Source organism: Ornithorhynchus anatinus, chromosome 13 (genome assembly GCF_004115215.2).
Source record: "Ornithorhynchus anatinus isolate Pmale09 chromosome 13, mOrnAna1.pri.v4, whole genome shotgun sequence".
NCBI classification, from domain to species: Eukaryota; Metazoa; Chordata; class Mammalia; order Monotremata; family Ornithorhynchidae; genus Ornithorhynchus; species Ornithorhynchus anatinus.
This window is the reverse complement of record NC_041740.1, coordinates 35,909,564-35,937,451: the sequence shown is the minus strand read 5'-3', so window position 1 is coordinate 35,937,451 and position 27,888 is coordinate 35,909,564. Positions and strand designations below refer to the sequence as shown.

At 47.6% G+C, this 27,888-nt stretch overlaps 1 protein-coding gene across 1 annotated transcript; it reads left to right on the top strand.

The window, feature by feature from the left end:
- The first annotated feature begins 423 nt into the window (after window positions 1–423).
- On the top strand, window positions 424–27,835 carry LOC100085719 (store-operated calcium entry regulator STIMATE-like). The gene is made up of 8 exons (XM_007656994.3): window positions 424–858; window positions 14,194–14,242; window positions 15,352–15,447; window positions 16,686–16,807; window positions 22,022–22,134; window positions 23,619–23,702; window positions 24,698–24,826; window positions 27,088–27,835. The coding sequence occupies exons 1-8, from the start codon at window positions 756–758 to the stop codon at window positions 27,238–27,240; spliced, it is 849 nt and encodes a 282-aa protein (XP_007655184.3). The 5' UTR covers window positions 424–755; the 3' UTR covers window positions 27,241–27,835.
- Window positions 27,836–27,888: the final 53 nt, after the last annotated feature.

Sequence of the window (27,888 nt, the reverse complement as noted above, 5' to 3'; positions counted from 1 at the left end):
TTAAGCGCTTACTATGTGCAAAGCATGTGGCTCAGTGGAAAGAGCACGGGCTTGGGAGTCAGAGGTCATGGGTTCGAATCCCCGCTCCACCACTCGTCAGCTGTGTGACTGTGGTCAAGTCACTTAACTTCTCGGTGTCTCACTTCCCTCATCTGTAAAATGGGGATCAAGACTGTGAGCCTCCTGTGGGACAACCTGATTGACCTGTATCTCCCCCAGCGCTTAGAACGGTACTCTGCACCTAGTAAGCGCTTTAACCAATACCAACATTGTTATTATTAATAATTGTGTTGGACAGAGCCCACGTGAGGCTCACGCTCTCAATCCCTATTGTCCAGATGTGGGGACTGAGGCCCGGAGAAGCGATCTGCCCGAGGAGACGAGGGCCTTGGAAGCCGTGACCTTGTGACTCCCAGGCCGGGGCTCCGTGTGAGAGCGTGTGTGAGTGTGATGGGGTGTTAGTGTCGGTGGGGGTCGAGGCCGAGCCGGTCCGGCCTGCAGGAGGGGGGGGAGGCCGCGCCCCCTCCCCAAGCTCCGGGCCCGGAGGGCGGAGCCGGGCCCAACCAAAGGGTCCAGCGCCCACCCCCCAGCTGCCCACAACTTCTCCTTTTGGCGGAGGGCGGGGACACCGCTTCTGCTGCCGGCCGGCTGCGGCTTCCGCGGCAGGACCGGCCGAGCGGGTGGCCGGGGGCGAAAGGCCCCCGGACCTCGGGCCTCGGTCCCCGCCGGCCTTCGTCCGCCTCTCGCCGGCCCGGATGGCCCCCCTGACCCGAGGCTGCGACGCCGGGGCGCTGCTGGACCGCTTCGGCCTCACCCTGCAAGCCCTCCTGGCCCTGGTGGCCTTCAGCACTCTCATGTGTGAGTAAGGGGCGGCCGGCTGCGGACCCCCCAGCCCGGACCGGCTAGTCCGGCGGCCGGGCCCGAAGGGAAGGGGCTCGCTGGGCCCGGGCTTGGGGGTCCCAGGGGTGGGCTCCTTCCAGTCATCTCAACTGTAAACCCCCGGTGAGGTAGGGATTGCCCCTGGCGCCGAATCGGACTTTCCAAGCGCTTAGGACAGTGCTCTGCACCCTGTGAGCGCTCGATAAATGAGACTGAATGAGTGGACGACGCGCAGCCGGCCCCGTCGAGGTGGGTCCCCCCTGCCCCAGCTCTGCTACTTGTCAGCAGTGTGACTGAGGGCGAGTCACTTCACTTCTCTGGGCCTCGGTTACCTCATCTGGAAAAGGGGGATGAAGACTGGGAGCCCACGTGGGACAACCTGATTACCCTGGATCTACCCCAGCGCTTAGAACAGTGCTCTGCACATAGTGAGCGCTTAACAAATACTAACATTGTTATTGTTGTTGCCCTTGCGTGGCCAAGCCCCCAACTCCGCGGCCACCCCAGCCCAGGGGGCAGATGTGACCCTTTCACACCTGCCCGGGGCCACCGGGGGCCGGTAGGCGCAAGCCACGCTGCGCTTGACCATTCTCACGCCCGAAGGAAACGGCTCTCCGTTCCCTGCGAGCCGGCTGGGGGACAGACTCTACTTCCCTGACTTTCTTTTTCCAAGTTCTGGAAGTTGGGAGACGTTACCTGGGAGGACCGAATACAATTGTTTGTGCGGGAGGGTGTTTTAAGTTACCTGTGGCAGCTGACCCTCCCAGGGACAGGTTATCCCCCCTCCCCCCTGTCTGTTTTTAGCTATTAAGGAATCCTACAAATCATGAAATAATCTCACAGCGTTCCATAATAATAACTGTAGCATTTAAGTGCTTACTGTGTGCTGCAGGCTGGAGGAGATACGAGATCCTTCAGTAGGGCACAGTCCTGAGAATGGGATGAGATTAACATATTTTCGTGTGTGGGTGGTTTTAATAAGGGTATTAAGCGCTTGCTATGTGCCGAGCACTGTAATAAACGCTGGCGTAGATAGAAGGTAAGCAGGTCCCACATGGGTCTCACAGTCAAGTAGGAGGAACAGGTATTGAAGCCACACTTTGCAGATCGGGGAACTGAGACCCAGAGAAGCTGAGTGACTTGCCCAAGGTCACACAGCAGGTGTGTGGCAGAGCAGGGATTAGAACCCAGGTCCTCTGACTCGGAGACCTATGTCCAGTCCACAGGGCCACACTGCTCGTCTTGTAGGCCGGAGGTGGAACTAAGTAAAAAAGTTTTTGGAGGAGTTACTGTTACGGAGTAAGCAGGGTATATGCCTACCAACTCTATTCTATTGTACTCCCCCAAGCGCTTAGTACAGTGCTCTGCACACAGTAAATGCTCGGTGATTGAGTAATCCTGAGAAGAAACAATGAGGCTGTAGCTCTTTGGGCTGAGTGAGCACAGATGGTAAGGACATTCGTGGTGTGTGGAAGAGTGTACCGGTGGATCTAAGTGAAAGTTTTCAAAACTCTGTGACAGAAGTTTATGTTCAGCCTTAACGATGAGAAGTTGTTAGCCATTTGAGGGAAGATAAAATAGAAAGTGGGGATTGACAGACTGATTAAAGAGTAGAAGAGGGTGAAATTGAGGAACAATTCGCTCCTCCCCACCCCCAAGAAGTTGACAATCTGTTTAATTGAATTTTCCTAAAGCCTCTTATTAACTCCACCGAGTTCTCTCTCCCCGCCTTAAGGGGTTAGGTTCTGAAAGGAGAGTGCAAAGCAATTTGAAGCCCATTCTTCAAGAAACTTAGCAATTAAACCTTTAGCAAGTGTGTATAACCTAACAAAAGGAAACCTAATTCAGCAGCCTCCCATTTTAGTGCTTTTTAGCGATAGCTTTGTTGAATCCATGGTATTTATTGGGCGCTTACTTTGTGCAGAGCGCTGCACTGACCACTTGGGAGAGTGTAATAAACCCGAGTTGGTAGACGTGATCGCTCTCCATATGGACACTATTGAAAGAGGTCTTCCACTTCAAAATAACACTGCATAATTTACTTTGGCTTCAACATCTCCCTTCCCTTTCCTCCTCAACCTCTGAAGTATTTTACCTACTTGATGAGTGTTAAGTGCCATTTCGATTTAGCAAAGGTAAGAGCAGGTCTATTTAGCATAGATTGTGTCCAGATCCCTTCCTCTCTCCAAGAACGGTGACTAATTTCATTTTACATCGTTAATTTTGGAATTCAATTTATTGTACTTTGTCAGGGATCGGATCTGCCTATTCTACTCTCCCAAGTGCTTAGTTCAGGAATCTTCATGCAGTAAGTGCTCAATTAATATCATCGATTGATTATGTGCCTGTTTACTCCCCTTCAGATTGGAAGCATTTCACCTTTTGAAGACAAAATTGCCCGTGGAAATCCACCCGAGTGTGTGAGTGATTGTAAAACTGTAAAGGTTGGACGCTACAGGAAGTTTAAATAAGCGATCGATGGTATTGATTGAGTACTTACTGAATGCAGAGTTCTGTACTAAGTACAATTTAGCCGAGTTGGTAGACACATTACCTCCCCACAAGGACCTTATGATCTAGAGGAAGGGGCGGACATTAAACTATAGATATGTACCTGTGCTGTGGGGCTGAGGATGGGATGAACATCAAGTGCTGAAAGGGAGTAGATCCAAGTGCATCGGGGACACAGAAGGGAAAGGAACTTTGAACACCTCGCTATGCCGGTTGCACGTGCAGAACGAAACCGCAGCCAACACGGATGGCTTCCCTTTCTCCGGAGGAGCCAGGGCTACTTTAAAGAGCCTTTTAGTCTGGCAGATGGCGTGTTGCTTCTCAAACGGGGGGCCGCCTTCTTGCTGCTAGCCGCTCGCCAGCATTTTCAGCCAGCAGCTGCAGCCCCCCAGCTGACAACAGCCAGGCTGCATTGTTTCAGACTGTGCTTCAGTGGATCCAGGGAACTATGTTGTCTCACCCCACTAAGCACAGCTGTCCCTCTCTGGTGCATAGTGATGCAGCAGGTTGGAATTCTGGCCCCTTCTGGTCCCTGCACAGTGGCACTGGCTTCCCAAGGGTTTGCCTTCAGCCCCTGAGGACCGGTGAGCGGAAAGTTCTCCAGGACTGCATTCGGAGGTGTAGCAGTGGAAGAGATCAAAGGGGCTTAGTCTGGTCTCCTGTGTCTAAACTACCCGAGAAGAAGGTCGTCTGTTCGTTTTTAATATTCCCAGCGTTGTTCCAGAGCCATGCTTCCTGGGTCCGGCGCCTTCCACAATAGCCTGTGCCAGGGTTTGACTGGAAAATCAGGAAATTCTGAATAATAATAATAACTGTGGTATTTTTTTAAGCACTGACTACATACCAAATGCTGAATTAATCACTGGAGTAGGTACAGGATGTGCTAGTGTAATCTTGTGGGCAGGGAGTGTGTCTTCTGTTGCTGCTCTACTTCTCCAAGCGCTTAGTACAGTGTTTTGCACTCAGTGGGTGCTCAATACTGTTACTATTACTTTAGCTGCAGTTTAGTCTACTTTGCCTTCTGTAGAAATGAACTTGCAAGAGTCCTCATAAAATTATAATGGTCTATAAGTAGATGAGACCCTTTCAGGATCCTCTAAAGAATCCCAATTCCTAACTATAATAGTTATTTTTCCGTCCCTCTAATCATATTTTTAATTATTTTCTGAATCCTCTCGGGTTTCTCTGCATCCTTTTTAATATGTAGTAAACAAAACAATGTATTATTCTAATAATCTCTCATCAATAAAGAGGGAGGCTAGATAATTTCTTCCTGGCTCTCAAATGCCTGTCTTAACTTAGTAATGATCCTTTGCCCAAGTTAACCATTTCCTAGGGGAAGCCAGGGAGGAACTGGGTTTCTGGCAGAGTTTTGAGGAGCATGAAAAGATGCTGGGCTGAAAAGGTGAGCTCCAGGAGAGCTTGGGTGGAGGGAAATCCAACGACTCTGCCTTTGCCATTAAAGAACCCCCGAGTTTGCGCTGGCATAAGTTGGCGATGTCTTCCATAGAACGGATGGGGAGAGGTCAGTCTGATGGGGGAATGTCAGGTTTCAATTTTACCATCTGACCGTGTCGTGGGTCAATAGGAGCTCCGTTCTGGCCAAGGAGACAGACGGTGAGGGCCTTCTGCCGGGTTAACAGATGGGTAGGTTTTGTGTTTGGTTTGGGTTGAGGAAGCGCTGGAACAAAAGGAACCTTTTCCCATTCACAGAGATTCACAAAAGACTGGGTCAAGGAACTCACCCCATATGGGATGATACCCCAGCGCTGACAGTGCCTCGCTTGTCATGCAGACGTTGAATTCTGGCCCTTGTATTCTCCCTCCCCCTCCCCATGGCAGAGCCAGCGTGCACTGTTCTTTAGAGATGTTGTTTACCGAAGCAATGGATATTAAAAGCGTCACATGCTGTTCACGCCCACCCGACCCGTGAAATATTATTACATGACTGGTGCAGTTTCCACAGAGTCGAGGCAGGCGTGTTTCCCAACCCAGAGGCCTTGGAAGAAACCGGTGGTTAAAGACTATCTTCTTTGCCGCTTTGTCTATTAATCCTGGAATCAGATGCAATGATGGCATCGTGGGGGAAAGGAGAAAGGGCTGGTGGGAGTTGGGGATCCAGACAGGGAAAGCTTGATGAACAGCTAGTGTAGGGGCAGTGCGAGGGAAAAGCAGTAGATGGAGGGCAGAGAGATGCCTGGGGAGTTTGAGGAAAGAAAAGTAGGAGGGTGGGTGAGAAACCTGTTTGTGGGTAGACGGTAATGGCCTCCCCCCACCCCACTTCCGAGCTGGGGAGCGACCCCTCTGAGGAACCGAGGAGAGGCTGGGTCTCCACTGCTAAGCCTCTCCTTAGCACCCACTACTGGTCCTCTAAACTATCTTTAGGATGGATGTTGGTTGTTCCAAAACTCCTGATGTACACCTGGGGGTTTCTGATGATGCACCATTATCCTTGCTGCTTTGAAATACTGGATGGTTCCCTGTGGAATTGTGTTGGTGGGGAGAAGTGGAAGGAGGGTGGGGTATCCTCCTCATATTTTCATCTGTTCTCTGACTCTCTCCTCTGCCAGGATCCTATCTCATCTGCAATCTGAAGTTCATCTCCTCCCATGGCCATCTATCCTAGGGAAGAAAATGGTGAAACGATAGAGCCATTCATCCTTGGATTTTTTTTTTATTGTATTAAGTGCTTATTATGTGCCAGGCACTGTATTGAGCACTGAGGTAGATACGAGTTAAACAGGTTGGACACAGACCCTGTCCCCCATGGGGCTCCCAGTCTTAATTCCCATTTTACAAATGAGGTAATTGAGGCACAGAGAAGTGAAGTGACTTGCCCAAGGTCACACAGCAGACAAGTGGTGGAGCTGGGATTAGAACATGGATCTTTCTGAATCCCAGGCTCATGCTCTATCCACTAGACAATGTGCTTCCAGTGGGGAGTCATTTCCTGGAAATGTTTATCCTTTTGTGTGGGGGAGTGTTGGGGGGGTGTGGGGGGAATTTCTTGGAAGCATTCATCTATGGGTTTGGTGGGGGGGATTGTTTCTTGGAAGTACTCATCCATGGGTTTGGTTGGTGGGTGGGGAAAATTGTTTCTCAGAAGCATTCATCCCTTGAATTCTTGGCCCTTTCAAAATCGAGGCGCTTACTCAGACTTGCTTACTCTTCTGGACATGGAGGACCAAGCCCCCTTTGGTGTGAGGGTCACCTGACCTGGTCTCTTGTCTTCCTGTCCAAGGCAGATGCCGTGTCAGAACCCCTTCCATTTGTTTGAGCAGGCGTCACTCTTCAAACTGTTCCTAACAGCTGGGCCCATCTCTTCCTTTCATTGTTCCCCAAAACAATCAGGAATGAGGTGCATCCTCAGGGGAGCAAGCCAGCAAAACCTATCTGGGAGGAGCGTTAGAGTGGAGTCTTAGCTAGTAAAAGCCCTATTCAGTGGCATAAGGTTGATCCACAAATATTCTTGTCTCCTCCCCCGCCCCCCACCCTTCCCCTGCACATGGTGGAAGGCCCATCTTGAATACAAGAGGCAAAATAATTTATCTCATGGCCTTGGTTCCATGTTCCACAAAGAACAATTCCACTTACGCTATTAGAGATATAGTTTTCTTTAGTTGTGTCATTTTATCAAGTGACAATGGGAAGCAGTGTGGCTATGGGAAGCAGCATGGCTTAGTGAAAAGAGCCTGGGCTTGGGAGTCAGAGGATGTGGATTCTTATTCCCCCTTTGCCACTTGTCTGCTGCGTGACCTTGGGCAAATCACTTCACTTCTCTGTGCCTCATTTGTAAAATGGGGATAAAGACTGTGAGCCCCACGTGGGACAACTTGATTATCTTGTATGTACCCCAGCATTTAGAACAGTGCTTGGCACATAGTAAGCGCTTAAGAAATACCATTATTATTATTACCATTGATTAATTCTTTTTTTCAGGATCTATGCATTTGTCCAATTATGTTGAGCCAAGGAGATTCCTTCTAGAAGGAAAGATCACGGGACTGGGAGTCAGGAGACCTAGGATTCTAGTCGCTTCTCCCAAGTCTCCTGACTTCCAGTCCCATGATCTTTCCTTCTAGGAGGACCCTCCTTGGCTCAGTATAGTTGGATGAATACATAGATCCTGGAAAAAAAAATAAATGGTCACAAAGTTCTATCTGCTTAAACAAAACAAAAACTATTGTGGAGATTTTCAAGTCTTCTTGCAAATTCTTATCTGCCACATAAACGTTTTGAAAAACACCTTGTGCCTCCTGGATGGCAGAAATGTTTTTGCAAATATTTTCCAGGGTCTACTGTGTTCTCCCAATGCATAGTACAGTGGTCTGCACAGACTAAGCACTTAAATACCCCTGGGTGAGTGGTCAGTCATTAGGAAAAGCTGTGCAGGAGATACTTGGGCAGCAGTGAGTTGCTAGTGAAACTACCACAGAAATAAGGGACTATCTTAGGTGTCCTACAGCAGATCTTTGAGTCACCAAAATAATGAAAATACATATAAGACTTTTGTTGTACAAATCTAGGCTGTTCACCAAGAATGCTACCAAATAAACCAAGTTGCTGAAACAGATTTGGGAATGATGGTATTTATTGTGTTCTACATGCTAAACACTGGGGTGGCAGATCCAGATAATGAGATTGGATACAATCCCAGTCTCACACAGGGATCACAGTCTAAGAGGATATTTTATCCCCATTTTACAGGTGAAGGAACTGAGGCCTGGAGAGGTTAAGTGACTTGCCCAGGATCTTAAAGAAGATGACTGGCAGAGTAGGGCCTTGGCTACGGTCCCTTGCCTCCCCCCAGCCAGTCCTCCCTTTAATGTTCTGCTTCCCAGGGACCCAGGGCAGGTGGGTAACAGCCTGGAGGTGGCCTCCTTGGGGTGGTCTTGCAGGCTTTCCATGCTTTCACAGCAAGACAGCTCTGCCCCCAGATGCCCGATTAAGCAGTTCATTATTTCTCGCTGAGACTCACTCTTATCTTTTAATACAGCAGTCTTACTGACTCTGATAATTACCCTTCTGAGATAACTCTCTTAACTCTTTTACATCTAATGAGGTGTGGTAAACTCTGCTCAACAAGGTGCAGGCCATTAACCTCTCTCCCCCAATCTGTCATTTTTCCTGGCTGGATTGCCAGCTCTACACCCAGGGCCAAGATGGGGGGGGGAGGGGGGTTCTTAGCCTGGCCCTGCCTGACTCCTTGAGCCCAAATCAGACCAGTGTGGGTTGATGTGGAGCCATCAAACAGAAAGTTGCTCTTCTCTCCCCTTGTCCAAGCCCGGCCCCTCCTTGCAGGGGGCTGGGTTCCCCTGCTTCTGTGAGGGACTTGGGAGATAGGGTAGCCACTGGATTGAGAATCAGGAGACACAGATTCAACTCCTAGCTCCACCACCAGCCTGCTTTGTGACTTTGGGCAAGTCACTTAACATGGCTGGGTCTCGGGTTCCTCAGCTGTGAGGAAAAATCAACATAACTTCCTTGGAAAAATAAAAAAGGGTTATGAGTAAGACATTTGATCAATAAGTATACAGACAGGGAATTTGTTTTACTCTTATATTGTATTCTCCCCAGCACTTAGTACAGTGCTCTGTATACAGAAAGCACTCAGTAAATATAACTGAACTGTAGTTCTTTCTCAACAGCTTGTTTACAATAATAATAATAATGACAGTGGTTGCTAAGAACCCAATTAATTTGTATCAACCCCAGTGCTTAGAGTGCTTAAAACATAGTAAGCACTTAATGAATACTATTAAAAACAAAATTTCTAAATGTCAAGCACTGTAGTAATCACTGGGATAGATTTTTTTTAATGGTATTTAAGTGCTTATTATGTGCCACGCACTGTACTAAGTGCTGGGGTAGATACAAGATAGGTTGGACACGGTCCATGTCCCACATAGGGCTCGCATTCTTAATCCCCATTTTATGAATTAGGTATCTGAGGCATAGAGAAGTAGAAGGAGATAGAGAAGTGAACTGACTTGCCAAGGTCACACAGCAGATAAGTGGCAGAGTTGGGATTAGAACTCAGGTCCTCTGCTCTGTCCCCTAGACCATGCTGCTTCAATACAACCTAAGCAGTTCAGACAATCCCTGTCCTACATGGGTAGGTTGAATCCACGCTTGTTCAAACCTAGTCTCGAGTCCCTGAGAGTTTCCATTTAAGGCTTGTTGTGAGCAGGGAATATGTCTGTTATTATTGCACTCTTGCTCATTACAGTGCTTTGCACAAAATAAGTGCTCATAAATGAGTGAATAAAAAGGCCCCCCCAAATGACTCCTTGCCCTGCTAATTCTTTAAAGCCTGTCCCCTCTCCATCTTGATTCCTCACCTCTCCACCCATACACAAACACAAAAATCTTTGCCCCTCCTTGCCCTCGCAAACAGTGAAAAGTTGCCGCTTGTGGTTGGTATTCATACTCAAAGACACCACTGATAGTGAAACTCAAGTGTGTCTGTGTGTATGTGTTTATGTGTGTGTATGTATGTGTGTCTAAAAAGACCATTGCAGGATCTAAAGTCTTGGCTGCATTGTGCAAAGCTGTTTTTGCATTTCAATAATCTCTAAAAGGAAGTATAATCAATTGGTTCATAGATTGCAGATGTTAAAATGCTGTGGAACCTTTGGGTAATTCATGTGGGCCTTATTGAACTCTTACACCCTTCAAAATCTGTAATGGCCTCACAGCTCTCCAGAACCTCGAATGGCCTACACTTCCCGAGGTGGGTGAGGCCAGTGTGAGTGGGAAGGGTTTGGAGGAGCAGCAGCACCAGTGCTCAGATGATCTCATTCTCAGCTGTGGCTTTTGGCAGCTCTGAAACTCAGCTGCAACCGGGCAAGAGCCTGTGAGCAGGATCATCAGCAAGGCACAGTCTCTAAAAATCATTTTCACCCGCAGGAAGGAAAATGGGTTTGCAGGGCCAAGCCTTACCCTTCCATCCTCCTTTCCCCCCTTTCCGTCTACCCCCTCGTGATTTGGGGTGCTTAGGTCAGGACTTTGTCCCGCAGTCAGGGAAGTGACAACTTCACAGCGAGGTTGGAATTTGGTTTCCTCTAGTATTGCACTGGAAACTTCATCACAGTCAATTACGATTTTCTTTCCAATTCTGTATTTTCATTTTACTGCAGAAACCTTGGATTTAAGATGTAAATAGTATATTGGATATATTTAGCTCTGGCTTGGAAAAAAAAGGTCTTTGTTTTTGCCAAGGTGGAAATGAATCCTTCATTGTGTTGGACTAGGAACTAAAGGATAAGCTGTGAAGACAATACAGTGCTTGGCACATAGTGAGTTCTTAGCAAATACCATAATTATGGTTATTATTACAGTGGGAAGTCCATCCCAAGGAATAATTCTGCCACTAGAATCATCTTTGGTTGCAGGGAAAAAAGCGCATTTTTTTTCCCTTTTAATTCCTCCCTGGAATCATTTTCTGGAAACAGTTTAATGTTGTTTCTACACTAGATGGCACCATTGATCAGTCTATCCAACCCTGGGCTGAGCCAAATTTTGGCAAGTTGCAGGCAAGATTCCTTGACAAATGTGTTCACAAGAGAAAGGACTGTAGTGTCTGTTTTCCCGGCGGATTGGAAAGTACTTTCAAAGGGACCTTTCTGCAGGATGTGAAGCTTGGCTGGCCCTTAGGAAGGAAAAGGGTTTGGAGGGCCAAGTCTCTCTCCTCCCCTACTGTACTCCCTCCTCGCCCCCTCCACCCAGATCAGAGAATTGATTTGAAGGGAATGAGCAATGAATATGATCCTCTGATTACCCAAGGAGGGAAACTGGGTGGCCAGGGACAACCCCAACTCCAGAAGGATCTCGGACACTAACTCCTTCCAGAATGCAATTGGAAATTTTCCTGCCAAAAATTGTGTATTTAAACAAAAAATAATTAGAGCAGTTATATGAGAGTTCCACGTCATTTTTGGTTTGGGACTCTTAATTAGAGATAGAAAAAACTTTGCAGAAAACAGACTTTGCAGATGCACATTTCCTGCCCTTACTGAGCTGATAAGTTAATGGGTGAGAGACAGTCAAAAAATAAATTTAAATGTTATGGATGAGACTACTGGGGTTCCTGTTCTTAGTATTCTTATTTCTTCTTTCTTCTTATTCTCTGACTTCTAGCTCTTCTTAATTCTTCTCTCCTGATGGTTTCTAGGTACAATTTTCCCCACCACTGCGATGCTGCTTGCCAAGTCTAAGCCACATCCTGCTCCCTGTACTCCCCATCGCCCCTTTCCCACCTGTCAAATTTCCTTTAGTCAATCAGTCATCTTAGACAGCAAGGTCACAGGCCTGGTGGTCGGACAATCGCTCCTACTAGAATTATTTGGAATATCCTGGGAGCCCCCAGAATCGCTTGGCCCATCCCCTCCCTCCAGAATTGTTTGGAACATCCAGGGTGGAGGCTGGTGCTTCTACCAAGGGTGAGAAAGCTCTGCCCCTTCTGGGGATGGATCCAAACTGTTTTGAGGGCAGAGTGAAGGGAACTCAGGGAGTTGGGAGTTTCTAACAGAAGCAAGATATACATTTCAGATCCTTTCCTTTTCCAATTTATTCTGAGACAACCTCTCCATTTTCCTCTCCATGTTTCTAATTAGTCTGGCCTCCGGGCATCTGCACAAGGCAGAGACTCAGGATTGGGATGTTCCAGAAGAGATGCAGTCACATTCATCCGGCCCACCATTAGTCAGAAGACTCGGCCCAATTTTTAAGAGTGTTCATTAAAGTCACTTGGAAAATACTACTTCTTCCCAAATTCTGGGATAATCCTGCGGGTGTGCATGGGAGCGTGACGGGTTTGGAGGAAAATGTTGGATGAGGAGGACAGAGTCCTTAGACTTCCAGTTATGGGTAATCTTTGGGTTGGATGATGTCATGGTTATTTTCCAAAAAACAAAACATGCTGGGCATCTCTCATACTGGATTTAGTGAAAAAGCCAGCATTATGGGGGATTTAGTGGTTTATTATGCAGGCCAGTTTTCAGAGGCTGCGAGTGTGAACATATCATTCAAATGTACCTGAAAGAAATGGCTACTGCTGCATTTTATAATCATGAAATTTGATATTTGTTAAGCATTTACTATGTGTCCAGCACTGTTTTAAGTGCTGGAGTAAATGCAAGCTAATCAGGTTGGACACAGTCCCTGTCCCACATAGGGCTCAAAGTCTTAAGCCCCATTTTACAGATAAGGTAACTGAGTTACAGAGAGGTGAAGTGACTTGCCCGAGGTCACACAGCAGACTATTGGAGGAGCCGGAATTAGAACGTGGGTTCTTCTGACTTCTAGGCCCGGGCTCTATCCACTAGGCCATCCTGCTTCTCTTGTGTTTGATGTTTTTAAAAATAGCCCCATGCTATGGCCAGGAACCTGAGGGTTTCTCAGTCTCTATTGACTGCCTCAGCCACCTTCGGGATGTAGATGTAAGCAGCCACTCCCTCGTCCTGCCCATCCAGGATCACTGTTTGGGCCAGCTGAGCAGGGGCTATACCAAGGAAAATTCTGACCACGGGGCTCAATGGACTTCTATTGATTCCTTACCTGGCAGCTTGGGGCCCCACAGCCAGAGGCTGCCCAAACAGCTGAAAAGTTACTATTGAATGTAGAGACATCCACAGGAATAACTTGAGGCAGACAGATGGAAGCAAAATATTGTGCCTTGAAAAATTCCGGCCACGCAGCAGAGAATCCATGTGAGGAGAAAAATCAGTGAATAGAGTCTCCTTTGGAGTTTTCCAGCCGTTGGGTTTCTTAATCCTTAAATGGCAGAATTGGTTCCTGGGAGACATCAAAGAGAAACTTGAGATTTGTGAAGGAATTGGAGGGGGAGCCAAGCATCACCGTTTATCTGTTCTTAAGGAAAACCTGCTTCTGTGATGATAAACTGTACTGGGTTAGGTGCCAGGCCAGATATTGGAAAAATGATTGCCATCAGGATGGAATTCTGCCTTTTGGAAAGTCAGTTGACATTAAATGTACCAGCACCACCAAGCAAAACAAAACCGAACGGAAAAACCAGCCACATTGGAAGTCAAACCACCCTGTGCTTTGGGTAAAAGTATTTCTGCACATGTCTACTCTAGATGAAGTCAGTGGTTGGTTTGTTTTTTTCAAAAATTCCTCTTTAGAGAGGGTCTACAATTCCGAATAAACCACTTTTTTATGTTTGTTCATCTGTTCTAAGGTGTTTGTGCTGCTTCTTATTTTATCCTCATTTCTCTTCTGGCTTTCCCAGTAAATCAATTGGGGTATTTATTGAGCCCCTACAGTGTACAGAGCACTGTACTAAGAGGTTGGGAGAGTACAATAGAATGAGTAGACAAAATCGTTGCCCTCAAGGATCTGACAGTCTAGTGGCTTGCAAACATTTTTTGTTTCTCTCCAAAGGACTGTTCATGGAAGGGAAGGAAGGTGTATCTTGCATAGTGTGCTGCTCACAGTCAGTGCTCAACCCATACCATTGTTTGATTACTGTTGTCCTCTCCCAAATGCCATCACCCAAGGCATTCAATAAATATTAAAGATTGAATTCAGAAATTGATTGTGGCCATGTTAACCCAGCTCTAATGCTTTCAACTCTCGATGTGTAGCTCCCAGGCCTGGCTCCAGTGAGGCAGATGCCCCGGATTTCAACGGGAGGCACACGCTGCCTTGGGGGTACGGCTCGGTTGGTCCAGATTCTCCAAGCAGCGGGTTTTGAGCAACTCCCGGTGGGGCAGGCTTTCTGCAATGGGAAACTTGGCCACAAAGGAGCAGCACACTAACGTCTGGCTCTTTGCTTCCCAGTGAAACGTTTCAAGGAACCAGAAGAAGAAAGGCGTCCTTGGAGGATATGGTGAGAGACTGCCGGTCTTCGTTCTTGAAATTGAGGAGGGGGAAGATTGGGCCCTTTTTCCTTAAAGTTCAGAAACTCAATCTCCCCTCTGTATGTAGAACAGTGGCATTTTGAAATAGCATTGCCACTCCCGAAGTGGGGAGCCGATTCGATGCATTTTCCTCAGACAGTTTCTAAAATCATTCTCTGAAGGAATGAATTGACCCTGACTGCAAATCCTGCCTGCTCCCAAAAAGCAGGAAAGGTCACTGAAGGGATTTGCAAGAATCCCAGCATAATTTTGAAATTGACGAGACTTCCCAGAGCCACAACTGAGTGAATTTTCTTATTTCAAATTATTATGGATGGTGGGAGAAGGTATTTTTTTCTTTGAATTTTAAAAATTAAAGTATACTTTGTTCTTCCACTATTTATAATGTTTTGATTTAAGACTTGTTTGGCTGGGCTCCTGTTGTGAAACCTTATTCTGAGTTGAAGAATTTGTGGGCTGGGTTTTAGAACTTCCAAAACTCCATGTTAATTTATTTTGTGTTTTTTGTTAGGCGCCTACTATTTGTCTAGAACTATTGGAACTTCCGGGGTAGATAGAAGTTGCTCAGGTCAGGCACAGTCCCTGCCCCCTGTGGGGGTCAAAGTCCAAGTAGGAGGGGGAACAAGTTTGAATCCTCATTTTATTATTAATAATAATGGTGGTATTTAAGTGCTTACTTTGTGTTAGACCCTGTACTTAAGAACTGGGGCGGATACAGGCAAATAGGGTTGGACACAGTCCCTGTACCATATGGGGCTCACGGTCTCAATCCCCATTTTACAGATGAGGTAACTGAGCCCCAGAGAAGTGAAATGACTTGCCCAAGGCCACACAGCAGACAAGTGGTGGAGCTGGGATTAGAACGCAGGTCCTCTGGTTCCCAGGTCTGGGCTTTATCCACTAGGAAAAATATTTTTTAAGTTCATGGAGGGAATTTGAGTCTCAGAGGGACTAGGGCTTCCAGGTTCGGACTCACAACTCTTCCTTAGTGGGCGGGGTGATGTGGCCTAGAAACATGTGACTTCAAAATTGTTGACCCCCCGGGAGGCCACAATTATGCAGTTGATGCTGTTTTTAGGTTTTATGACACCTCCAAGCAAGCGATTGGAGCCCTTTTCATCCACTTCGCCAATATTTACCTATCAGATCTCACCGAAAAGGATCCTTGCTCTCTGTGAGTATAGCTGCCCTCCCTGGCGGAGGCGGGTAGTTGTCCTTGAGACCAAAAGAGCTGGGTTTGTACTTATCTGACTTTCACCAGATGGGTTGTGGGTGGAAACTGACTAAGGAGGCAATTATGAGCAAGTAGAGAATCTGTAATCAATACTCTGTCTCTCTCCACCATGATTGGTTGGTCTCTCAGGGACTAAGACAATAAGATTTTTTTCTAAATATGCTTATGTGAAGAAGGCATAACATTCCCTAGTCCATGAACATACTAAGAAAAAGTTCAAGTTGATTTCAGTGTCTAATAAAAAAAAATTAAATAATAGTTATTATAATCGTCATATTTGTTCAGCACTTTTGCCAAAGACTGTACTAAGCAATGGGGTAGATGGAATTGTAGTAATAATGATAGCATCTATTAAGCACTTAGTATGTGTTAAACACTGTTCTAAGCCCTGGGGTAGATGCAAGCTAATCAGGTTGGACACAGTCCCTGTCCCACAGGGGGCTCACAGTCTTAATCTCCATTTTACAGATGAGGTAACTGAGGCACAGAGAAGTTAAGTGACTTGCTGAAGGTCCCACAGCAGACAAGTGGTGGAGCTGGGATTGGGACCTGGGTCCTTCTGGCTCCCAGGCCTGTGCTCTCTCCAGTAGGCCATGCTGCTAGATATAATGCAATTCACAGTCCCAGTTTCACAATGGGCTCACAGTCTCGAAATGAGACCAGATATGTTATCCCACTTTGACAGATTAGGAAACTGAGGCAAAGAGAAGTTAAGTGACTTGCCCAATGTCACACAGCAGGCAAATGATGGAGATAGAAAGATTAGAACCCAAATCCTCTGACTCCCAGGCCTGGGAGCCACTGAGCTCCTTGTTCACTATTCTGTCCGCAGGAAGTGCTCGATCGATCATTTATTGAGCATTTATCATGTGCAGAGCACTGTACTAAGCATTAGGGAGAACACAGTATAACAGAGTCACTAGATACATTCCCTGCCCACAATAAGCCATTGAGTTTACAGACTAGAGGGGGAGTGTGCACACTAGACATCATTGATGGTGATGATGATGAGGCCTCTGAGAATACAAGGTTCCACATTGGATTAATCTTCCCAGGGCTAAGTTGGGAGAGATCTTTGCATGAACAGACTTCTGATGAGGAGGTGGCTTCCTCAGGTTTTTTCCCAGCTAAAGTGTGCCCAGGAGTGCCTACTGCTTCTTCTCTGTCTCACTTCTTAGTTACCTCATGAACTTCCTCCTGGATGCCACCCTGGGGATGTTCTTGATCTGGGCTGGAGTGAAGGTGGTGTCCTGGATTGTGGAACGCCAAGAATATACCTTGATGACCTTTGGAGAATACGGTAAGTGCTGGGAGAACTTTGGAGAATAACAGTAGAGACGGCGGCAGTTTCCCAAAACTTTCCCTGCCCTTTTGGCCGGGTTATTATTTTGTATTTTTTTAATGGTATTTACTAAGTACTGCTCTTTGCCAAGCCCAGTGTTGAGTGCTGGGGTAAATACAAGATGATCAGATTGGACTCAGTCCCTGCCCCCTATGGAGCTGATGATCTAACAGGTAAGGAGAGCAGGTATCTTATCCTTGTTTTAAAGGTTGAGAAACTGCCCACAACTGCCCACTGAACTGAGGTTCAGTGACTTCCCCCAAAGTCACCCAGCAGGCCAGGGGCAGAGCTGGGACTAGAACCCAGGTCTCTGGACTCCCAGTTCTATGCTCTTTCCACTAGGCCACCCTGCTCCCAGTTAGAGAAGCAGCCATACCAGTCAAGTGATGGTCCTGCCTTCTATCCTGAGAAGCTCAGCAGAAGCAATGTAAAAAGGATGGGACAAGTCTGATTGTAGTGGGATGGAAGGAAAATGCCCACCTGGCTCAGAGTCTGAGTTGGAGCGTTGATTTTATTTTTTTTATAACCCAGCAGGCAGCTCTCTCCTTGCCCCCAGGGCAACCACCACATTTCTCTTGGTCACTGAGGGGTGCCAGAGCCAAGCACAAGAGGAGATTGTGGCCTCAACAAGAGCAGGAGGATCATACCACATTCCGGGGCTGTGTCGGGGTCGTGGGCGACCAGTGGTAGGTAGAAGAGGAGCCACCATGTTGGTTCCACCACTGTTCCCCGTTTAGTTCTCAGGGAGGCTAGCTATAATCATCCACCCTATCTCAAAAGCTGTGGGGGCCAAGGCAGAGAAGTAGCTTGGCCTAGTGAATAGAGCAGGGGCCTGGGAGTCAGAAGTCCTGGATTCTAATCCCTGCTCTACCACTTGTCTGCTGTGTGACTTTGGGAAAGTCACTTCACTTCTTTGGACCTCAGTTCCCTCTTCTGTAAAACGGGGATTGAGACTGTGACCCCCATGTGGGACAGGGACTGTTTCTAACCCAATTTCCTTGTTGATCCCAGCACTTAATACAGTGCCTGGAACATAATAAGTGCTTAACAAATGCCATCATTATTATTACTATTAGACCCACAGTGCCAATCCCAAGGGGGTGATTTCTCCGCCCTTCCCGCCCTCAACCACGGGGCACCTCTGGCTCCACCCCACGACAGGGAGGTGTTTTAACTCAAAGCTGGAACAGGACTGATGGCATTAAGCCCACTGCTTTCTCCCATGACCCCAACAGGGGGGAGACATCTATCACGTGAATCAAAAACAACATAGCCAAGTATCTGTTTCCTTCTCAGTATAAACAAAGGGCAAGTGGAAGGGATTTGCTATATTAGCATCCTTCTCTTTGCAACTTTAAAGCACTCAATCACCTCGCCCCCTCCTACCTCACTTTGATGTTCTCCTACTATGACCCAGCCCGCATATTTCCTTGTTCCAATGCCAACTTACTCAATGTACCTCCATCTTGTCTATCCTGCTGCCGAACTCTCGCCCAAGTCCTGCCTCTGGCCTAGAATGCGTTTTCTCTTCAAATCCGACAGACAGTTACTTCCCCCCATTTCAGTAAGGCACAATGAAGGCACATATCCTTCAAGAAGTCTTTCCTAAGTCCTCTTTTCCTTTTCTTCCATTCTCTTCTGTGTTGCCCTGACGTGCTCTCCTTATTCACTCCCCCCCTCCCCAGGCCCACAGTAATAACATTAGTAATAATAATGGTGTTTGTTATGCACTTACTATGTGCCAAACACATATCTGTAATTTGTTTATATTAACGTCTGTCTCCTAGGCTGTAATCTTGTTGTGGGCAGGGAATGTCATATTGTTGTACTCACCCAAGCGCTTAGTACAGTGTTCTGCACAAGCTAATTGCTCAATAAATACAATTAACTGGTTGCACCGACCTTTATCTCCGTGAGTTTGAATTAGAAAAACTTCTGGAGAGTGGTTCGACCATTCTATCTCCCACGAACTGGGGCTGCTTCCTCTCTCATCAGCACAATTTCTTAATCTTGGAGTGGAGTCTCTCCATTTCTTTCCTCTCTGCCTTGCTTTCATTCCCACTGGTAGTTTTATGAAGGAGGGATTTCTTTGCTTTGATCAGATCAGTCAACTTCAAGGCGGTTCCAAGGTGATGGGTGTGGGCATCAAGAAAGTTAGCTGTTCGTCAGGAGTTAGCAGAGGGGGGAGCAGCGAATATGTCCAAGGGGGAAGAGCACAGGCCTGGTAGTCAGAAGATTTGGCTGATGGGTAAGAGCTCACCCCGAGACGGCAGGATAGCACCGTTCTTGACTTTGGCATGTTGTTTCCCCTAGGTCTCCAGATGAATTTAGATGACCTTTAAGATGGTTGTGTTTCTGATTTCCCACAGACCTTATGGGACAATCAGCCCAGGACTAACAGTTTGGAAATTTTTCACCAACCTACTGATTTCTCATTAGCGGGCTTTGTTTGTACTTTGTACTTTATAGTGAAGACAAGTTTTGTCTGAGAGAGTACTTGAGGAAGTCAGGAGATCTTAGTTCTTATCCTAGCTCTACCATTACCAAGTGGGGGTTTGTGGCCATTTGTCCCTCGTGCCTCTGTTTGCCACATCTGTAAAATGGGACTGGCGATTTCCGATGAGCAGAACTTGAAGTGCTTTGGGTTCTTTTGAAGAATTGACCTTTAAAGCCCAGACTGTCCATTCCACTGCTGTCCATTCCACTGTCCTGAGTCTGTAGAACCTCCAACCCTTTTTTATCCAGCTCTGAGAGGACCCTTGCTAGGAAGGAAGAAGCAAATGAACTAATAAAATAATGTCAAGAAACCTATCTTGGCTATTGATTGCAGACAAGCGAGGGCAGATGTATCTTTTCTAGATCATTTCCTCCGTGGAAAAAATTGCCAAAGAAGCTGAAGTCATCTGATTGTCCACAGCCTCATTCAATCCAGACAAGCCTAAGAGCTTCCAAAACTCTGAGGCCTGGAATTAGGACACCATGGCCTATGTGGGAAAGGGACTCTGACCAATCTGATTATCTTGTATCCATCCCGGCCCTTACCCCAGTGTTTGGCACATAGCAAGCACTTAACAAATGCCACTTACTGTAATTAGTATTATTATTAGACTCTAAGCTCCTCCTCTAGACTGTAAGCTCCTTGGGGGCAGTAAATGTGTCTACGAACTCTCTTGCACTCTTGCAAGTGCTTAGAACAGTGTTCTGTACTCACACTAAGAAATCATTTCCATCGGTTGATTGATTATTAAGGTGACGAGACCCAAATTCCTCTTTAGCTGCTATATCTGAAAGTCTGTGGGCTGTGGGATAGGGACTGTGTTCAATCTGATTATCTTGTATCAGCCCCAGTGCTTAGTACTGAGTTTGACACATAAGTGTGTAACAAATATCATAATCATTTCATCTTCAGGAATAACCTGGGTCACTGAAAAATATTCAGGTCTCTTGGTTTGCAAATCCCATTCTGTTTATGGAGATTTTTGAGCTGCCTGTAACAATGTCCATTGTCTGGATCCAGGGGACCAGTGGTTTGTTTTCACCTTGAGCACCTTCCCTCCATTTCTGCAGGGCCAGACCCACCTATCCCCCAATGAAGGAAAGAATAACCCCAAGTAGATTGACTTAGCTGGCATTTCTGCTTTCCCCTTGCTGTTCGGATATTTCTGCTTGTCAGCCTGCCTCGCCCGTTATCTAACACTGATGCAACCAGCTTACATTTAACGAGCAACTTGAGCTCTTAGAAATAGCTTCAGTCATTTCCACATTCCTCCCTCGCTGTGAGAACCCTGGGTGAACAGTGAGCCAACTGAGGTAAACCAGATGTGTTTCCATTTGATAAGGGAGTTGTCACTGCATATGGCAGGGGGCTGGGAAAGGATGTGCAGAGACTGGAGTTGGGACTCATGGAGGGAAAGAGATGGTAACAGTGAAAAAGCAACAAGTAGTTATCATTACAGTCTCCTGATCAGTAGCCCTGTTCCATTCCCTGTGACAAGTCTCTTTGTATCACAGCTTCTCCATCTGTAAAATGGGGTGTCTAGTGTGATGAGGTTGTTGACTGCTAGAAATGGGTGAGCCACTTCTGTTTACTCAGAGCAGATTGGGCCGTGGCCATGGCTTTGGGAAATTTGTCAACCAATATATAAAATCAGTTCTAAGTGCTGAGTTGAGCTTGCCTTCCTGGAGAAAGACCTTATTGCTAAGAATTGAAAGAATGGGGAGATAGAGGAGAAAATGGAGGGAGTTAATGCTGGATTCTGTTTCATTTAAGTGAAGAAAATCAGATTAAAATGCTGAATGACAACTGAGAAATTCTTGGAGAGCTAATTAACATCTGTTGGGGTCTTAGTGGAGACCTCTTCTGTGGGATAATGGGGATACATTACATAGTAGCTAAGCATCTGGAAATATGCTTTTAATTATTGTTTGAGATGTAACCTGTCAGAGGTAATAGCCTCACTTAAGCTTAATGAGTGTTGATTTTCCAATTGCATTATCCAGAAAGCCTAGGGTAATAGAGCCCCCCTCCCCTTTTCGAGACCTTTTGTCACCACTCGCTTCTCCTCACCGTGGGTGCCTGATGACTACTTGATCTGCCCACCTCGTGGCTCAGAGAAATTTTCTCGAGTTCAGGGATTTTTCAGGGCTCCAGATGAGGATCCTGATTTCCCAACCTGGACATATTATGGTGGCTCCCTGAGTCAGGTCCTCTCTCTCCATCCTTTGGGGATTCACCACCTAGAGCTTCCCACAAGGCAATTCTCAATCCCTCATCTTCCTGGACTGCAGTGAAAGATACCCTATGGCTTTAGGGAAAATGATGCCTGCTTTAATTCCTTCTCAAGCAGGAACAGCTAGGGGCTGCGATAGCAGGTGGGCACTTTCTCATGCTTCAGGTATCCTGAGCCGTGCAATAGGAACATCAGACTTGTCTCCAGCAGCCAGGTAGAATGGTTCCAAAGCGCTCAGGACTCAGAATCCTGATGGTCTTCAGGAGCGGCCCGCTATTTATTCTCTGCGGCTGCTATTCTGCCACACTGGGGTCATTGTCATACTATCTGCTGGGCACCCCCGAGGTGCAAGACACTGTACTAAGCACTTGGGGAGTTCCAAAGAGAACAGTGATGTGTTTCTTGCCCTCAAACTGCTCCCGCTTTCATTGCCTTCCCCCAGGGGACCCTCCCCAAGCAGCGGCCTGGATTGGGCAGTGTATGCTCTACTTGCTGATCATGGTCTTCGAGAAGACGGCTGTCAGCCTTGTGCTCCTCGTCCCCGGCTGGAACAAGGTAGAAGCAAAGTTTGGCCTTCCCGGCGGGGGGCGGGGGATGGGGGAGACCCTGAGGTTTAATGTTTGGTTTGAGCTGCAGACGTAGGATGCCACTCCTCTGAGCACTTCCTTGGAGGAGACAGGCTGGATAGTGAAGGAGATAAAAATCAAATCAGTGCATTTTTGCCCCTTGTTTGTAGCTCAGGTAAAAGCCTGAGGAGGGGGCGAAGGAGGAACAATTTAGTTAAATGGAGGTTGGGGGATTATCTGTGGATTTTGATTATTCACATTTTTCCCCAACACTGTGATCCAGGCATTTCTGCTGACTGGTATTAAATGTTTGATTGTGCTATAATCCACGTTTTCATTATTTGACTTGCCTTGGAAATGATGGCAATATCAGGGAACGTTCTTTCTACCTCACTAGTCTGTTTGGATCTAGCAGACACCACAGGTTGGTCCAAGTAGATCTGGGGAATTAAAGGACTGTGTGGCTATGCCTGTGGAGTCATTTGGGTGATGCTGCCTAGCTCCCTGGTTTACACCTTTGCCTTCTGTGCTCCCCGTCCAAGACTCTGGGCTTCTTTGCAGTTTTTGAACTTGACAGTACTTCAAACAGTAAAATATACCACTGAGTAGTGCCAGGTTACAACATTCTGCGAGTAGTCGATATAGCAGTAATGTAGAATTTGTAACAGAAATGTCCATCATGTTGGGATCTTTGAAGCATAATAATGGCATCGGTTGTTCAGTGAAATTTATTGAGCATTTACACTGTTCAGAGCTCTGTACTAAGTGCATGGGAGAATACAGTACAACAGAGTTGACGGACACGTTCCCTAAGTGCCTATTTTGTATCAACACTTCACTAAGCACTGGGATAGATACAATACAAGCATTCCAGATTCACTCCCTGCCCCACATGGGGTTCACAGTCTAAAGGGAAATACTGAATCCCCATTTTACAGATGAGGAAACTGAAGCATGGAGAAGTTAGATGACCTGCCCAAGGTCACATAGGCAACCCGATGGAACTGGAATTTAAGCCCTAGATCTCCTGACTCCCAGCATGGCACTAAGCCATGCTTCCCTCTCCCCACAATCTGTTGGTGTCCATTGAATCACTGGCTGCTAGAAGATGATTTTTAATCAATAAATAAGTATGATTAAATATCCATAATTTATATTACTGTCTGTCTCCCCCACTAGACTGTAAGCTCATTTTGGGAAGGGAATGTGTCTGTTATAATGTTATATTTTACTCTCCCAAGCGTTTGAGATAGTGCTCTGCACACAGTAAGCACTCAATAAATGCGATTGACTGACTGACTATTCTGGCATCTGGGCCAGTGGGAGAAGCCAGGGGCGACTGTGGCTGAGGCCGGGTAGTGGCGAAACGCTGCCGTCAGATGGGTTCCGCTCCAGGGTGGACGCCGGGGGTGAGATGGTGCGGTTTGATCTCTCCCCCGGCTTACTCGGGGCTCCGTGTTCCCCCACTTGCAGCTGCAGGAGATTCTGTTGGACTACATCCCGGACCCTCAGCTGGAGCTCATCCTGGTCATGCTCATCGTACCTTTCGTAGTCAACGTGAGTGCGGGGGACGCTGGCCGCTCTGGTTGGGCTCTGGATGGTCTCGGGCCCTTCCTTGTGGGACGGGATTGGCAGGAGGGCAAAACAACTCTGGCTGGCCTTTGGAGGGGAGAGAGACAGAGACACCTTCTGAAGAGGAAGAGTTGGCCGGAGGTTGGATTTCCTCGGGGGGAGGGCGTTGAAAACAGCGGAAGAATGCATCCTTACAGGAGGGAGAGCGAGAGAGACGAGCCCCAGACAGGCTAGTGGATGTTCTAAAGGATTGTGTGCTTAAGTGGCGTCTTAGAGGCTGTTGGAGGATGTGCCCTGCCCAGTTCCTGGAGCCCTGTGAACGGCCCTGAACCTCTGATGCCTTTGGAGAGCTGCCGGTGCTCGTCCCAGGGTGCCTAGCCATGCAGGGCCCGGCAGCGGGGGTTGGAAAGTGGATGTGGCGCTCCGTTCGGGGCCGCTGTTGAGTTCATCCCCGGTGCAGTCGGAGGGGAGGGTGGGGCATGCCCTTATCCGGACTCATGATGCACCAGGCCCAGGGGATGAAGCGGCCGTGGAGGCTGCTCAGCAGATTGTGGAGACCCAAGATCTGCAGGAGGGCCAGAATTGGAGCCCCGTCCAGTCATATTTTCACCTTCCTCCCCATTCGTTACAGTGGGGATTGGAACAAGTGGACTTCGTAACTACTGTTCTGCTGCTCGCTCTTTCTCTCTCAACTCAAAGCTACTCTTGTGGTGCCCAACAGCTGGGAATTCATCACTTGAGTGGGGTCCACTAGGGTAAAGGCCACCCTGGAACAGCAGGTCTGGTGATGTGAAAATTCAGCTCACCCGAGGCTTCACAGGAAAAAGGAGGTGTTGGGAGGTGGACACCCCACTCTAGTTTCCTTTTGGAGTCGAGTGGGGGAGAGAGAGAGATAACAGCATAATCAGTCCCTGTGAGACTGAAATTAATCTGTGTCCAAAGGGTGGAAAAAATCACTTTTGGAAAACTTCCTTTTCAAGGCCATAATGTTCTGGGTGGTGGACAGCCTGATCATGAGGAAATACAAACAGAAGAAAGACAGCCATGATGACCTGCAGAGCAGTTGGACTGTGGAGGGTCTGCGAGGACGCAAGGAGGAAGAGTATCAGGTGAGGAGATAGGCCAAAAACCGTAACCATGGCAACCACAGCTCACCTCCAGTGGATGCCGACTCCCAGGGCCTCCAACCCTTGGCACCAATCGCCTGCATTATTCCTGGGAGGCTGGGGCAGGGGTAGTTGTGTACCCCTTTGGAGGAGTGGGGAAACCAAGTCCTGCATTTGTTGCCTAAGGTCTTGGGGCTAATCAGTGGCAGAGCTGGGGCTAACATCCAGGCCTCCATGAGGAGGAGGGGAAGGAGGAGTGGTGATGGTACTTAGAGAAGCAGTGTGGCCTAGTGAATCAAGCATGGGTCTGGGAGTCGGGACCTAGGTTTTAGTCCTGGCTCTGCCACTTATCTTCTATGTGACCTTGGGCAATTCACTTTACATCTCTGAACCTCAGTTACTTCACATGTAAAATGAGAATTGAGACTGTGAGCCCAGTGTGGGACAGGGACTTTTATCCAACTTGATTTGCTTGTATCCACCCCAGTGTTTAGTACAGTGCCTGGCAAAGAGCTAGGATTAGAACCCAAGTCCTCTGACTCCCAGGTCTGTGCTATGTGGGTAAGACTTTTTGGGTTTCCATCTTAAGGAGGAAACATAGGACCTGCCTCTCTTGGTCTTTCCAGAGAGGTCTGGGAGACAAACTATTGACTAGAAGGGAAAAGGCACTCTGAGAGAGAGTATCAGAAGGGGTAAAAAAAAAAAAAAAGGCATATCCTGTCACCTATTCTGTTCCTGTAATTGCATTTGTTAAGCATATACTATGTGCCAAATACTACTTAAACAATAGTCTACCATAGTATATGCAGATTGGATCCTGACTCGATCCAACATGGGGTAAATGATCTAAGTAGGAGGGAGAACAGGTATTGAATCCCCATTTTACAGATGAGGAAACTGAGGCCCAGAGAAGTTAAGTGACTTGCCCGAGGTGTCACAGGAGGCAAATAGCAGAGCTGCGATTAGAACCTAGGCCATCTGACTCCTAGACCCAGGTTATTTCCATTAGACCATAAAATGAACCCTTTCAGGTTACTTGGGTGCAAACTAGGCTGCCTTTACATTGTGTTCCATAATTAATCAGGCCAATTTTACTATTTTGTTTTCAGCAGAGAGATTCATCTGACCCAGGCCTGAAACCAGAATCAAATTTGGCATGTTGGGTACCTCTTCAAAGGGATAGCATGGGCTGACTCAGGGCTGGAAATCAGGAGACCTGAGTTCCAATCCTGTCTCTGCCACCTGCCCTGTGTTAGACCTTGGGAAGCCACTTAATTTCTTTGTGCATCAGGTTCCTCATCTGTAAAATGGGGAGTAAATAAGAGTTTTCTCCCCATACTGTGAGCTTAGTGTGGGACAGAGACTGTGTCTGACCCGAGTATTCTGTATTTACCTCAGTGCTTGACACATAGTAAGCACCTAAATAGGAGGAAGAGGCAGGACTACCCACAGGTTCCCCATATGCCCAAAGTGAGAAACGATAAAGGAAGGAGGTAGGCAGGGTTAAAGTAAGAAACAGGAGTGTTTGGTGGGAAGCTCAGTGGGGTAAGATTGGGTGGGTTGGGGGTGAGGAGTGAGGGGGTGGAAGGATGGAGCCGCCATTTCAGGCTGAAAAAAAAAATACCCAAGCCCACCATTACAGGAGGTTTAATGCGTGTGACTAGCTTTAAATTTGCCCTCTGAGGCTAGAGCAGGAAGCTTTTGCCTGGGGGAACAAATTTTTCTGGTTGGATGATTTGGAAGGTACTGGTCATCCCATCTAGACTTTAAGCTTCTTGCGGTCAGGGAATAATTCTGCCAACTCTGTTTTATTGTACTTTCCCAAGCACCTAGCACAGTTTGCGCACATAAAGTGCTCAAATACAACTGATTGACTGAGGGTGGGGCAAGCAAATCTCTTGGCCTTTCCATCTATCTTGGTTTACGTTTGGGGCCTGCCCCCGCCCCTACCCGCCTCATGTGAGAAGCAGCATGGCTCAGTGGGAAGAGCCCGGGCTGGGGAGTCAGAGGTCATGGGTTCGAATCCCAGCTCTGCCATCTGTAAACTGTGTGACTGTGGGCAAGTCACTTAACTTCTCTGTGCCTCAGTGACCTCATCTGTAAAATGAAGATTAGCTGTGAGCCTCACGTGGGACAACCTGGTTACCCTGTATCTCCCCCAGCGCTTAGAACAGTGCTCTGCACATAGTAAGCGCTTAAAAAATACCAACATTATTATTATGTGATCTCATTTGTGACCTTTGCTCTGATTCCACCTTCCTCAGGTGTTGCTCAGCTCAGAACTGGCCATGGACCGACGTGGAGTTGACAGCAATCTGGCGGGAGCAGAGGGGCACCCCGCTGGCGGCGATCAAGGCCACAGCAACGGGGACGGGGACCAGCCCCGGGGTGCAGGCGGCCAGCCGACCGAGTCTTGAGAGCTCCAGCCGCAGCCGGCGGCGGTGATGCTGTCGCGGACCGGCGGGGGGGTTAGGACCGCTCCCCGGGAACGAGAGTTGCCGGGATGGGACGGAGGCTGCAGGGAAGGACTCTTATCTGGTGGTGTCAAAGATACCATCAGCCACGAGCAGCCTCCTCCCCACCGCAGCCAGCCACCGACCTTACTGAAGGGCTCAGGATTGGGGTGGGGGGCAATGAGGAAGGGGTTCGGGGATGTGCTCGGTAACTCAGATAGCTCCAACTCTGCCGGGACCCTCTGGTTCACCCCGCAGACCTCCGGCAGTGGCCCAGTCCCTGCAGGTCCTGGGTGGGGCCAGCTGATGGTGCCTTCAGAGAACCAGGGCTCTGGGCAAAGCCCTAACATTAACTGTTATTTTTCCCAAAATGCCAGGCCGGGCCCTGATTTTCTTGCCTTTTACAAGCACAGATGTCTCAAAGATATCTCTTGTGTTCTAACTTAAGAAAATGCAAAAAATCTCTGGTATTTGAACTCTTTGTATCCTAATGAACTAGGTTTATGGGAGTGGGGGTACTTTTTTTGTACAGATTGTAATAAACATTCGAAGTAAGACAGGTGTCCGTGTGAGAGCCGTGGCAGCATCATGCTCCCCCAGGCCTGTGGTGGG